The sequence below is a fragment of the Neodiprion pinetum genome, chromosome 7 (genome assembly GCF_021155775.2).
Source record: "Neodiprion pinetum isolate iyNeoPine1 chromosome 7, iyNeoPine1.2, whole genome shotgun sequence".
Taxonomy (NCBI): Eukaryota; Metazoa; Arthropoda; class Insecta; order Hymenoptera; family Diprionidae; genus Neodiprion; species Neodiprion pinetum.
Window position 1 is genome coordinate 22,595,989 of NC_060238.1, and position 12,850 is coordinate 22,608,838.

Below are 12,850 nucleotides of genomic sequence, written 5' to 3' on the forward strand. Positions count from 1 at the left end.
CGGTTTCAACCAGAGATATATTTCACCGAGCTCATTGTGATTCGAGTCGCAATGACGCTAATTGTAAGATTTGTATGCGACCAGCGAATGATCGCAAACCGTAGCATATGACTGGTGTTTAACGTCAGACTAATGCCTTGGGTATGCTAATCCGATAGGTGCCCCTCGCTATAAAGCAGTTGCTTGGGGGTAATCAGGCGTGAATATACGAGGCAGATATAAAAGCTTTCCCCACCGCCTAGGAATCCCCTTCGTACTCGAGTATATTCGCATATATATATACATATATATATCATATATACCGCGAAATACATACTCGCGGTGCAAAAGGAGGACGAAAATGTAGGAAAAATAAGGAACCGTCCGCTTTTCACCAAATCGTTCCTTTCTTTTCGTTTCCACATTCTTTTCTTTTTTTTCCTTCACCCCTGCTTTCAACTTATTTTTTTTCCCCCCCCTTTTCTTCGTCATTCCTATTCTCAGGCCGCAGAAGATGTGTATATTCCACTTTTAAAGTGGGGAAGTGCAAGAACGAAACGAGAGGGAGAGAATAAATTCACAAAAAAAAAAACTGAAAAAAAGGAAGAAAAAACACAGGAAGAGACGGAAAGAAGGGAAACGTTACCACATAATTTGCTGTGACAAAGTATACAGCTCTACATGTTATTTCTGCTCATTTATTTCCGTTCCTTTAGCTTCCTATATTTTCTTCTTCTTTTTTTTTTTTTGTTTTAGCATATTTTGTAACCGTGAAATGAAAAATTTGGTAAAATTTATATTGCACAAAATATAACGGCATACGAAATATGACCAATTTGATTTTTCTTTCTCTCTTCTCTCTCCTTCTGTTTCAAATATATTTATATACCGTGTTTCCACAGCGTGACGGATTTTGCCGGGCTTAATCTGCATGCTGCCTGACTTTGTTATATTCATATATATATATATATATATATATATATGCGTTTCGAAAATTGATCGTTATATTGTGTTGTTCAAGTAATTTTGAACAAAAGGAGATATTGAATTGGGATGAGTGATGAAATTAGAAACGAGAATAGGATTATATATTGTAAATTGTTGTGTTTGAATTTTTCATCCAAACTCCGAAACGCAGGCATTTTGTAATTTCTGTTTTTCTTTCCTCTGACGGGAGTTTTTGCACCTTAAGCTATCAAGTATGTTGAGTTTTTTTTTTTTTATGTATTTAATGTCACCTGCAATACTTGATCGAAAATGTTCGAAAGGAAAACAACGAAAACGAGAGATGGGAATTAGAAGACAGAGAGAAAACCGCAGATAAATGAAATCGTTGTTACGTCAATATCATTGGTTTTCTTCTGTTTTCCGTAACGTGTAGATATATACATAAATATATTATATATATATATAATCATATATATATTATATATATATATATATATATATATATACTCATGATATTGAGCATGTGACCGTGCATTTTTGCTTCAACATTAAAAGTATGGAGAGTCTGAACCTCGGTGGATGTTTTCCTTCGCTTCTACTCTGTTTCAAACTTCTATACGTCTGCAGAGTTTTGAAGACGTCGTGAAACTTTTAAATTCACTTTTTGAGCTTTTGAAAAGCCGGGCTTAGAGGAGTACGCGTCACGTGACTCCGTGACTTTTAACGTTGCAGCATAACGATGCGGAATTAGCAAACATCACTAACACGAACTTATTTGTTTCTGTTTCGCTTTTTGATTTGGACTTACTAAACAAAATACAGACAATAACCGGGTCGTCGAGATGGAGGAACGCGATCAGTAAGTATATCTGTAATATAAATCTTACCTATTATATAACTTGAATTACAATTCCACGTGTTTATGATTTTCGCTCCTCGTATATAATTACTAAAACCATTCATAGAACTCTTGTTCGATAGCCAAAATTGTACACGTAGACTCTTGATGGATATCTTTTTTTTTCCGCAACAAGTTACTTTTATCTCGCCATTAACTTTCCTCCCTTTCGCTTATAAGTAGCTTTTTCCCTAGGCATTTGTCAAAACAAGGAATAATCAAAACCAAGAATCCGATAAAAATTTACCGATTCTTGTTCCTAAAAAACAATGCGGACTTAAATTTGCTCGCTGTTTATTGTTCAGACAGACGGAGTGTGTCCCCGCCTACAAGTTCTGCGTTTCCCCGTTGTGCATGATCCGTGATTTTGAATTGTTGAGGGGACTTAGAACCACCGAACGATGATCTTGAAAGTTATGCGAATTTTCAAGCTCACCAGACCCGATCTACTCAATATTGAATATATCAATCGGAAAGCACCTTGAAACGAAAACTTGAATCCTGTCCTCGAAAGCGGTTTAACAATCCGCAATTATCTTTGAAACAGTGCTTGGATTGATTCAGAGCTTTGAGAATGGAAGCGAAAAAACTTTCTTCGAATCTCGACGATTTCGTTTTTTCTTTCAAGCATCGAAATGGGCGGTTCTTAGGATCTTTATGTCAAATCATGAATTTTCCACATCGTCTGTCCAGGCTGTCGACTGTGAACTTGACCTATCCAACTATGCTTAATTCTTGTCAAACTTGCATGAAGCTGCGTCGATATTTTTAACCTGATCACCTTGTGTACCGGCTGTATATGTGAACGTCTATATATTTATAGTGTAATAAATGTCAAGCACGCATGAGTACTCTTACAAAATCTGTTAACTTATCTAGACCGTGTCAGTAAATCGTTCAGGATCGTGAATTCTCTTTGAATCGCTCACTTCGCGCATCCACGGTGTGAGAATGATTCCGATTTGAATCAGTTGAGCAATTCTTTCGCAACAACATCAGTTTTCTAGTCCCTGAACGACTTACTCACCTTACACCTTGGGGTTTTCAACTTTAGTTGGTTGCGGAAGGTAAGCGGTATTTCCTAATCTTCTTCGACTAAATTTATTGCCATTACGCTATGTGCCCCGTATTATAATAAACCCAGACGCAATCCTGATGACAAAATTCCTTCCCCCCTCTGCCAAGCTCGTTACTTTGAAATGTTCAAAATTCCCGTCACAGCACCCCGTAATCATTGGTGGTGATCAAGGCAAGAATTTTGTTGATTAAGATTGTTCTGAAATCAGAAAACGAAAGCTAATATAAATGGAATTAGGAGAAACCGCACGAAAAAAGTGAAAAAATCTGGCGCAGCAGTCGCCGGTTGCCCGTGTTTCCTTGTAGATTCGATGTTGGACGCCGGATTAGAGCGGAGATGTTCTTGATCCGTGAACCATGAAATGAAACGACTTGGACCCATCCATGTCCCACGTAGAGTGTCCCGTTCCAATTTTCTCTTTGTATCCTTGTAGTAGATTTCCTTTTGTCCCTATCCCAAGTAAAAGAACTAAAAGCAAACAGAGAGACCTGACCACAAACAAACGGGATGAAAATCGCGGGACCAACCAATTCGATTGAAGGCATTGGTCAGCGATTGGCTTTCTTCTAAACCCACTGACCAGACGAGAAGAGAAGAGAAAAACCCGGACACGTCTGTGGTGGTGGTGGTGGTGTTGCTGCTTTCTCGATGATTGGCCGAATCGAATCCCACCAGGGAACGACGTCCGTTCTGAAATATGAGGCGAATTATACATCAGGCCTGAGACTCTCGACGTTGGTCCCGCGACTCCTGGTCCCCGTTCCCGGATCCTGAGCCTCGGTGAATCCCGTGTAACACCCTGACGTGCCCTGACAGCCCTGACAGAGGAGCGCCCAGCCAGGCAGCAGCGACAGCTTCACACCCAACGCCAGCACCTAGATGGCCTCTAAAGCCCGGCGTTCTCGTGCACATTAATCGTTCGCACAGCCTCCGTTCCGGGCTGAGCACTCGGCTGGACCTGCAGTCCCGGGTGGCTGGTTCTCGCCCCGTTTCTTCGTGCCTAGAGAGCGACTCTGAAGGGAGATCCGTCCTTCACGAGGCCGTCCACACCGTCGCGAGAACGCCGGTCCGCGCCTACAGGCGATCGAAAGACACACGAAGAGCCCTCAGCATGTCGAATGTCCACGAAGACGGCATGCTTGCCAGGGCGAACAGGATTCGAGCCATGTTTGGAGCACAGTTTAAAGACTCCGATACCTTTCCGGGAATCTCCAGAGACAAGACAGGTGAGCTTGGTTGTTGTTTTCGTCTTCGGACGATATTCAGTAGTCCTGATTGGGCCTGATGTACTTGACCATACACTCTCAAGGTACACGAGTTCGGGGTATCCCCGACCGATATCTTTGCAACTCGTGTATGTTGTAGAACATTGAAAACTGAACGACACGGAAAAACGGTTTAAAGAGGTGAAAATGACTCCCGAAGATGGAGACCCAATGAACTGGTTTCTCAGTTTTTAATGGAAGTGCTTGTTGTATAAATTTGAAGGCAACCAACGGTAAAATGTTTCATGTATCGATAGAAACATTTCAGCGTTGGGTTCGTTCACATGTATCAAGAGCATGAAGAAATCACCGCGTTGATTGCCCATTTTTGAGGGTCGTTTTCAATCCTTCAAACCGTTTTTCTACCCATACAAAAAAAAAAAAAACAATACCGAGCCTTTGGTTTTCAATGTTCTACAACATACATGAGTTGCTGTGAATTCGAGATGGACGCAAAACTGGTGTTCCTCGTTAGTGACAAGTTCGCATCGATTGAAGTCTAGTCAGTTAAAACCATGAGAGTTCGTTTAAAGCTTTGCGAAGTTCTTGACTTCAATACAAAGGTGCACAAGATCACGTATATAGTGTTTTATAAAACAGCAGATTAAAATTTGTCATCACAGACTGATTCACCGATACTGAAGAAATTTCATATTAACGTTAAACGGTCTAGAAAATACGTACAAAGAACTATTTCAAAAGAGTTTTTGTAGTTGAAATATCACAAAACGTGAGATCAATCATGTACCGGAAAGAAAAAGAACAATTTCTCACCAGGACGGTGAGAATTCACGCCACTGTGGGCATGAGCGACAAGCGGCGAAAAAGGACGGATAAGAATTTGTTGTAGCGTGTATAAAGGAATAAGGTCTCGTAGCGGAGTGGGCAAAGCTAGCAGCGGAATGCGCATGGTGAGAGCTTTACGTGTTGTGACAGTATTCGTGTTATGTGTTTCCTTTAGCCGTGACTTACAAGAGAATAGTACCACCACGTCAACGGGTCTCGTGCGAGGTGGCGGTGACGTCGTTGTCGGGAACGACATGCCCGAATTACGAGGCCAGCGTATCTCGCAAGCGTAAGAAGCCTGGAGCAGGTAAAGTACCCGCTTATCATGTTTATATATGCACACTTTTTTTACGACACAACCTTACACACATAAGGCCCTCCATAGGTCGTAGACTCATAGACAACACGCGTGATGCTACGCCTCGGCGCACGTCGTGGAACACCGAAGGGACGAAGACGAAGAAGCTTGAGTTCGTTATCTTCGAGTCCCTTTCGTGCACCTCGGGCGTTGCTGCTCCCCTGTCATGTTAGGTTCACACGGTTTATACGAATTGATAACACTATATATATCATATATATATAAATAAATATGCGAATGTCAGATTGTTAGTCGTGCTGATCGATAAACACCACGCTGTCATTGCGGCATGCAGCACCAAGGCTTACCGAAAGCTTCGAATGCTAGCTTTCGATCGATTCGCCGAACACCACCGCATCACAAATAGCGTCGTCAAATTTTCATCCCATTCATAATTTACTTATCCATTTTTTTTTCTCTTCTTCTTTTTTGTTATACGCAAAAGTGTTCAGAAATTTCAACACCGATGATACGAAGAAATAAAGAACTTTACATTAGCACAATTATTTCAAAAATGATTTTCTTTGTTGTTTGTTTTTCATTCATCTCCTCTGTATCACCAATATCGCAATGATTTTCCGAATGAAGAGACCTTGTCTTTCTTTCATAATTACAGATCCAACTCAAGCAGCGAATAATAACCACGTCGGCAGCGTCTCGGAAGGTCTGCCGGATCCGGAAATGAAGACCTTTTACGAGAACCTACCCTTCCACGGAATACAGACACCTCCGAACAAGGTTTGTCCTCTTTAACGTCTACCGATCGTTCACAGTAAATGTCACTCAAGTTCATTTATCGTGCCTCGTCTATTTACCGAGCGGCAATTATCCGACGCGACGTACGTGTCATTCGTGCCGTTTCGGGAGCTTTAATTGTTACGCTTTAAACAGCCAGCCAGTCAGCCAGCCAAGTGTCAGTCGTGAAACCACCGGCTTTTCACTGGGAGTTCGTTAATTCGTTGTGCTTTTTTTTAAGCGTCGAATTCCTCATCACGCGATACTTCGTAAAAAAGTTGAAGATAGATGAAATCCTCTAAGGCGTAATCCGCAAAGAATCAGTCATCCAATGTTTATCGAGGATGAGCTTTGACGGGAAATTTCGTATCGGAGATTTACTACGTATGGGAAATGACGCGGAAATAATTATGAGCCACTTAACAGCGTCGCGATGTGGAAAGCGGTTGGTGAGAATAATTTCTTCAAATGATCTCCGATTCGTCGGAGCCGAGGAACCGTCGCTCAAGTCCTAATGACTCAATTTAACTCCGTCGGCAGTGATAATAGAATCCAGTGCTATTAACGCTAGATATATTACAATTATCTACCTCGCGACCCGAATCAATTTGAGAGACGTGATATGGAAGGAAACGCAGAAATGGAAATGCCCTCGCCCAGTTCACCGCTTCAACCACCTTCAGACATTCGACAGTCTCCGATTCCGGGAGCCGGCAAGCGCGGAATAATCGTATTACAAGGACTGCGAGATTGGTGGAGCGAGGGTCGCTCACCATCCGTATAAGACCGCGCACCATAGCCCGTTAATGTTAATATCCTACCCTTCCAACGGGCTCTTCCGCCGCCGTGAATTCCGCCGATTGCTTCCTACCGGGATGAAAATCCTCCGAGTCCCAATACGAGGAGATCAAAGAATGAGATAATTTTTTTCCCAAACCCAACCGAAAGCCGGAGCGCATCGCGACTGACACGTAGCTTCGCTTAACCCAGTGATCAGAATCTGGTGAGTATGCGATGTTCCCGGAATGCTTGTAATTGTCGTCGTATAGCAAAAACCTCGATCGCCGTTCGATGTGATGGTCTGACATAAAGGCTTTCTTCGGGGATCGAGATAACGCTGAATCCTCAGCTATGATCCTCGAAGACGGCTTTGATCAGTGCCAAGGTCGCAGCTTCACTAAGCCCGATAACCTTAGCGCGCATGCTCTTTTGCGCCCGATGTGTTTTAGTTGATTTCTCCTAAGTTTGCCCGATCTTCGCCTTTGCATGGCACATTGCACTCGACCACGTCATCGCCGGCTTCCTCGAGGCCGGCAAGTCGGCCACCGAGTCGTTCGGCGAGTATTTGCGGCGGAAGTTCCGGATACGGATCGACCAGAAGTCATTTAGGCCCTCACTACAGTCCGCACAACATGCCGAGGAGCAACTCGCCCGAGCCAAAGTACAACTCGCTCAAACCACGCCGAAGAAAGCACAAACACGCGCAGTTCTACTCGCTCCGATTGTGCAGACGGCATCAAAACACCCATCATAACTACCAGCTCTACGCTGTTCCCATTCGGAAGAATTGCCTGCACAAGTCTGGGTCCGTCGAAGAAATTACGGACGCTCATATCACAGGCTTCGCCACCGTTTCGAACGAGGATTCGAAAACCGTCGCACCTCCCGTTCCAGCGCCAAGGACAAGACGTGTCACAGACCCCTCGCAACACACTTACCAAAACGTTCCTCCACCTGTTTTTCCACAAAACTCGGCAACTAAAAACGTCAAGGTTTGTCGCCAGCCGCTAATTCACTCGCATGATTTCCTCGGCGTGCTCGCCAAGGTCGTGACGTTCCTTAATCTATGAGAGAAAAATTGCCCTTGTCCAGTCGGTGAAGGAAATTCAATGAGAAGTTGGTCTCGTTCGACCTTGTAAGAACGTCGCGGCTACCGGCGAGAGCTCAAGGACACTCATCGCATGAACAATACGCACTCGTAGACGCTCGCACTGTACCCCGATCACCCAGAATGCACCACCCAGAGCCCTCGAAAATCCCGAGACAAGGGAGACCGCCGAGGCCCAGTTGTTCCCAGCTACACGCCATACGCCCTTCTCCAACTTCTAATTGGATATCGTATGTTTTCCCTGTCAAGCTGGACTCGGGCATCTATATAGCGACCGCCCTCGTGCATGTCGGCCATGCCGCAAGTAAGTTTTGGTTTAAGGGACACAGACACCACACTAACAGCAGTTGCTCGGGCTAGTCTCACCGTTTAGCTCTAAAGCCAATCACTCTCGCCAGCACTCTGTTGACTGCCCGCAACATCTGTCTCCTTGAAGACAAGACGTGTAATTATCTCGGTCCTTCACGCGTCGTTGTCAAAGAAACGTCTGCTCCCCTTTATACCTAACACTGACACTAACGTAGCGAATCACCCCCAAACCGTAACTCGTTTCTCCCCACCTATTACTAACAATCTGAATGTCCGCTCGAAGAACTAACCGTGCCTGTTCCAGACCGTCAACCTATACAACTACCAAGAACACTACCAGCAGCACGAGCAAGAGCTGCAGCAGTACGGCTACCCAGTGGCCAGCAGCAGCTCGAACCAACTAACCCTTCCACTAACGCGTAGCCTTCACCACTCGTCAGTAGTGAGTCCCAGTCCCATGCAGACAACGACGACTACGAACTCGGTGCACCTGAACCACCGTCATTCGTTTCCACGCGCCCTGATCCACGGGGACATGGAGATGGACCTGGTACACGACCACCAACCACGGCAAGGGGGACGCCGGCACGAGCGTCGGAAATACCGGAAGCACGGCAACGACCGTAAGCAGAAGCAACAGCAGCAGCAGCAGCAACAGCAAAGGCGACAGGACCCCCGAAGGACCGAGTCGCCTTACACCTTCTCCCGGGAGACGGGTTTCAACCAGATATCGCAGGAGCCTCGGAGTGGTAGCGGGAGCAGGGAGGGTACCTACAAGATATCCTACCCCCATTACTACGAGGACTCTATCACCGAGTGCCCCCTGGACTACCCGTCCTACGAGGGAGTCCCCCGGGAGCACAGGGAGCGAGAAGTCGTTGATAGGTACTCAAATAGTAACAGTAGTCTTCGGTACGCTGATCATCATCACCCAAATCCATCCGCTCGCGGGCGTAGCAAGAACAATAAGGCCAATGGCAAGCCCGCCAAGACCAAGAGGCACTCGACCGCCTCCAGGGAACCCCAGACTCGGTCACCGTCCGCGCCGCCCGCAACCCAGTACCCTGAACTCCAGTTCCGAGACGTCGGTCAGGAGATCGACGTCTGAAGGTAGGTACGGCATCGCGATCCGCTTGCGGCCATTTTGCCGCCTCTCTGCACTCCCGGTACCCTCCGCTCCCCGTCAACATCACTGAACCTTTGTAAAATTGGAACGCGCACTGGTCTAAAATCGACGTGCCGAGAGAGATAGATGAAAGTGGTGATACGGGTGCGAGTAAAGATAACAAAATGTCAATATTTCGACTGACCTTTACATTGACTCTCGCTAGTTCGAATGGCCAAATTTCCGCGTAGCAAACGATTCCGAAACGTCGAGTTCAGAAGGGTAGAATTTCCGATGGTCGAAATTTTGAATGGTTGCAACTCCATGTATGTACGAAGGTTAGTAACGTTTGGAGTTTTGACCCTTTGGATCTTCAACTTATTCGGTGTTTTGACCGTTCGGAGTATTGACCATTAGGTACATCTATACTTCAAAACTTGACGTTTCATAATAATGGCCAATCTGAGCTTCGACAATTGGTAATTCGGATTCACGTCTAGTACCTCAATCTATATCCATGCCTTGTCTGTTATATCTATGCACACAACTCCAAGGAGTATTTTAGAATCTGTGTCGTTACTACTCTTGGTATACCTACACGATACCCTCTCTCTTACGGAATCGCGCGTTCCAATCGTAGTATGGTTCAGTGGTGTTACCCACCCTGCAATTCTTCAGGCGGCCCCGCTGCCCTTCAGTCTGCACTATCGTCCTAGCCAGAAGCCGCGTTCGGGGACCTCCAAGTATGCCTAAAGTTCAAGGTCAGTGGTTGTTCCTCGATTTTCCGCGTCTTTGACCCTCTCATTATCTCGAGTTGTCTCTTCACTTTCCAAGACTCGTCGAGTCGGACTTTCACCGTGCGATTATGCGTCGTTCTCTTCCATTCCCGAAATTCATCCCTCTCGCCCATCTTCCTTCGGACCTCGCCGTTTGAAATCACGCGTTCCACTTCCGAACCCGGATCCCTCGCAGGCGTAGCGTACGCGCGAACACGACACCAAGAGGAGAGTTATGCTCAAAAGCCCCGATACAAAGCCGCTGTCATTGTCCCGCACAATGGTCCGGCCATCTATTAGAATTTTACGCCATACGGGCTCGGCCTGCACACAAGTTTGTTAAGTCGTAGGCATGCCGATCTCACATGCTTACGCGCACTTTGTGTCTCGTATACCTTCTACAAATACCCGTTCATGCATATAAGACACAATGTAGGTATACACCATCCACCGTCCCGCAGCCACCATCGTACGCACAACAATGACCATTGTGTTTCACTGTTTGTTCGTAGGAGGGCCCGAAGGCAAAGAGCGATACCTACATTTTCTAGAAGAAATTCTTCGGTAATTAGGTAAATCCTATCATTACTACGTAATTTTTTATTTATTTTTTTATCTCTATCTCTCTCTTTTTATCCATCCTAGCCAACTGTGATACTGCATTATTCATTTGTTATACCTCTTATTACAAACATACAACCGAGACATTGTACTATTCTCGCTATTTGTAGCAATCGGATTAACTCGTTGTGCTGCATAGCTGCGTTGTGTTCCCGAGGCTTTTGGGCTAACCGCACGTTATTTCGCACATATATAATGTATGAATATACAGTACGTTACGTAATTCAGTAGTTTCTCATGAACCTACTGCAGAAAGTGCACCATCACTGGTCATAATTGCCTGTAATACGCTACGCCAGCACTCATCCCACTGAATCCATACGTACAAGCAATAACTTAACAGTCGAGTTTCCCACATATAAAGCAATCGAGTCGCACGTCCATACTCAGTTTGGAAACCCGCGGGTCCATTAAACGTCTATAAACTGGCAACAGCCAAGTGTGAGCTTCGCTTTTCTTCGCCATTTGTTCCGTTGAAGTTTGCCGCCGCTTAACGATCAGCAGAACCATTGGACAATCGATACTTCTAATATTTCATCATTTTTCTCAACACTCTCTCTTACAGTGTTCACTGATCAGGTAAAATATGTCCGCTGTCATGCCATCATTAACTGTAATATCCTTGCCGAGAGTTAGGCCGCCTATTTTATTTACCATTTTACGCTTTATGTGCGTCTATATGTACGTATGTGTGTCTCTTGTGCAATAATTTGTCTTACGATACTATGATGTATATACTACGAGAGAAAATTTATCCCTGATTTATATAAATATTGGCCTCTGTGCTACGGGGAAAATTCAAGACAATCCAAATGACTGTTATTCTCTTTTTTTTTTTTTTCTCCATCTTCGTGAAAAATCCAGCCCTACAGACCGGAGTTCTCGGACTTGGACTACGCCGATGTAGACTATCGTTCCTACGGGCCTATAAACTACAAAGCTGCCAGCATCGCTCTCCTCCAGAAACAGAAACAGCCCCAACAGCTCCAGCAGCGTCCTTCGATGTACGGTCCTCTACACAATCAGGACAACGAGGAGCTTCTGTAACGATTTTGAAGTCTTCAGGATCAAGGATCAAGGGAGTGATGGGGATTTCAACGAGGAATACGAAGACCGGTATGAAGATGCCTATTGTACATACATATATATTTATTTATGTACCGTGACGAGTCAATGTCTCGATTCGCGCAATATGGAGGCACGTATCATATTATATATATGTATATGGGATCAAGTAACGTACCTTCTCTCTATGTATAATAAAAAACCCCCGATACCGTGGCACGCGCGAAGAGTACAGTTGGAAAAAGAAAAATTCGTAGAAAAGAAAAAAACGATTATACAAAGATCGGGTCGCCAGAGTTTTTACTGAATTTCCATCATCTTTTCACGATAGTTTATTGATTTGAAAAAAAGAAACCCTTTTCCCGTTTTTCAAACTCATGAGAGCTGCCCGTGAATCATACCCTGCAGCTTTTGCTCGGTGAACTGGTAGAATATCGTTAGATAAACACTGGCTATAAATATTATAATATCTTGAAATAGAATGGTAATAATAACATCAATATGCGAATAGCCTATCCATACCCTATACATGTATACATAATAAACGCGTGTATATAAACATATTGTGTGCACAAAAAAAAAAAAATAACAATGATATTAAATAATAATAATAATAATAATAATAATAATAATAATAATAATAATAATAATAATAATAATAATAATAATAATAATAATAATAATAATAATAATAATAATAATAATAATAATAATAATAATAATAATAATAATAATAACAATGAACGATTAAATTTAGAACTTATATATTGTACAGAATTCGTGATATTTTAACGACTTAATTAATAATTACACGCGTGACGTACTTACGCAACGTACGTAGGCGTTGATACGAATATCAAAAGCATTAAATAATCGATCCCCTTGCTGCCCCCCCCCCCCCCCACCCCACCCCTACCCCTCATCATACTTGTCATTGAAATTAAGTCGCGAGGTTAAGAAGAAATCTACGGAGGTCACATGTGACGACGATTATATAAATTAAAAGAAAAAAAAAAGTTTATGTATCATTGTTACATTA

The 12,850-nt window shown here is 43.9% G+C and overlaps 1 protein-coding gene across 20 annotated transcripts in view; it reads left to right on the plus strand.

The window, feature by feature from the left end:
* nrm (neuromusculin) overlaps positions 1-11,789 on the plus strand; it is a 181,510-nt gene extending 169,721 nt beyond the window's left edge. For 15 of the 20 annotated variants that reach the window (XM_069137712.1, XM_069137715.1, XM_069137718.1 and 12 more), the window contains 7 exons: positions 1,750-1,786; positions 3,720-4,129; positions 5,130-5,261; positions 5,929-6,050; positions 7,277-7,819; positions 8,549-9,354; positions 11,611-11,715. In XM_069137712.1, the coding sequence (XP_068993813.1) occupies positions 1,750-1,786; positions 3,720-4,129; positions 5,130-5,261; positions 5,929-6,050; positions 7,277-7,819; positions 8,549-9,352 (2,048 nt within the window). In that variant the 3' untranslated portion in view covers positions 9,353-9,354; positions 11,611-11,715. Of the gene's footprint in view, positions 1-1,749; positions 1,787-3,719; positions 4,130-5,129; positions 5,262-5,928; positions 6,051-7,276; positions 7,820-8,184; positions 8,240-8,548; positions 9,355-10,637; positions 10,698-11,610 lie in introns of those variants that run through there. The other 5 variants (XM_069137728.1, XM_069137713.1, XM_069137731.1 and 2 more) reach the window with 5 other exon arrangements.
* The last annotated feature ends 1,061 nt before the right edge of the window (positions 11,790-12,850 follow it).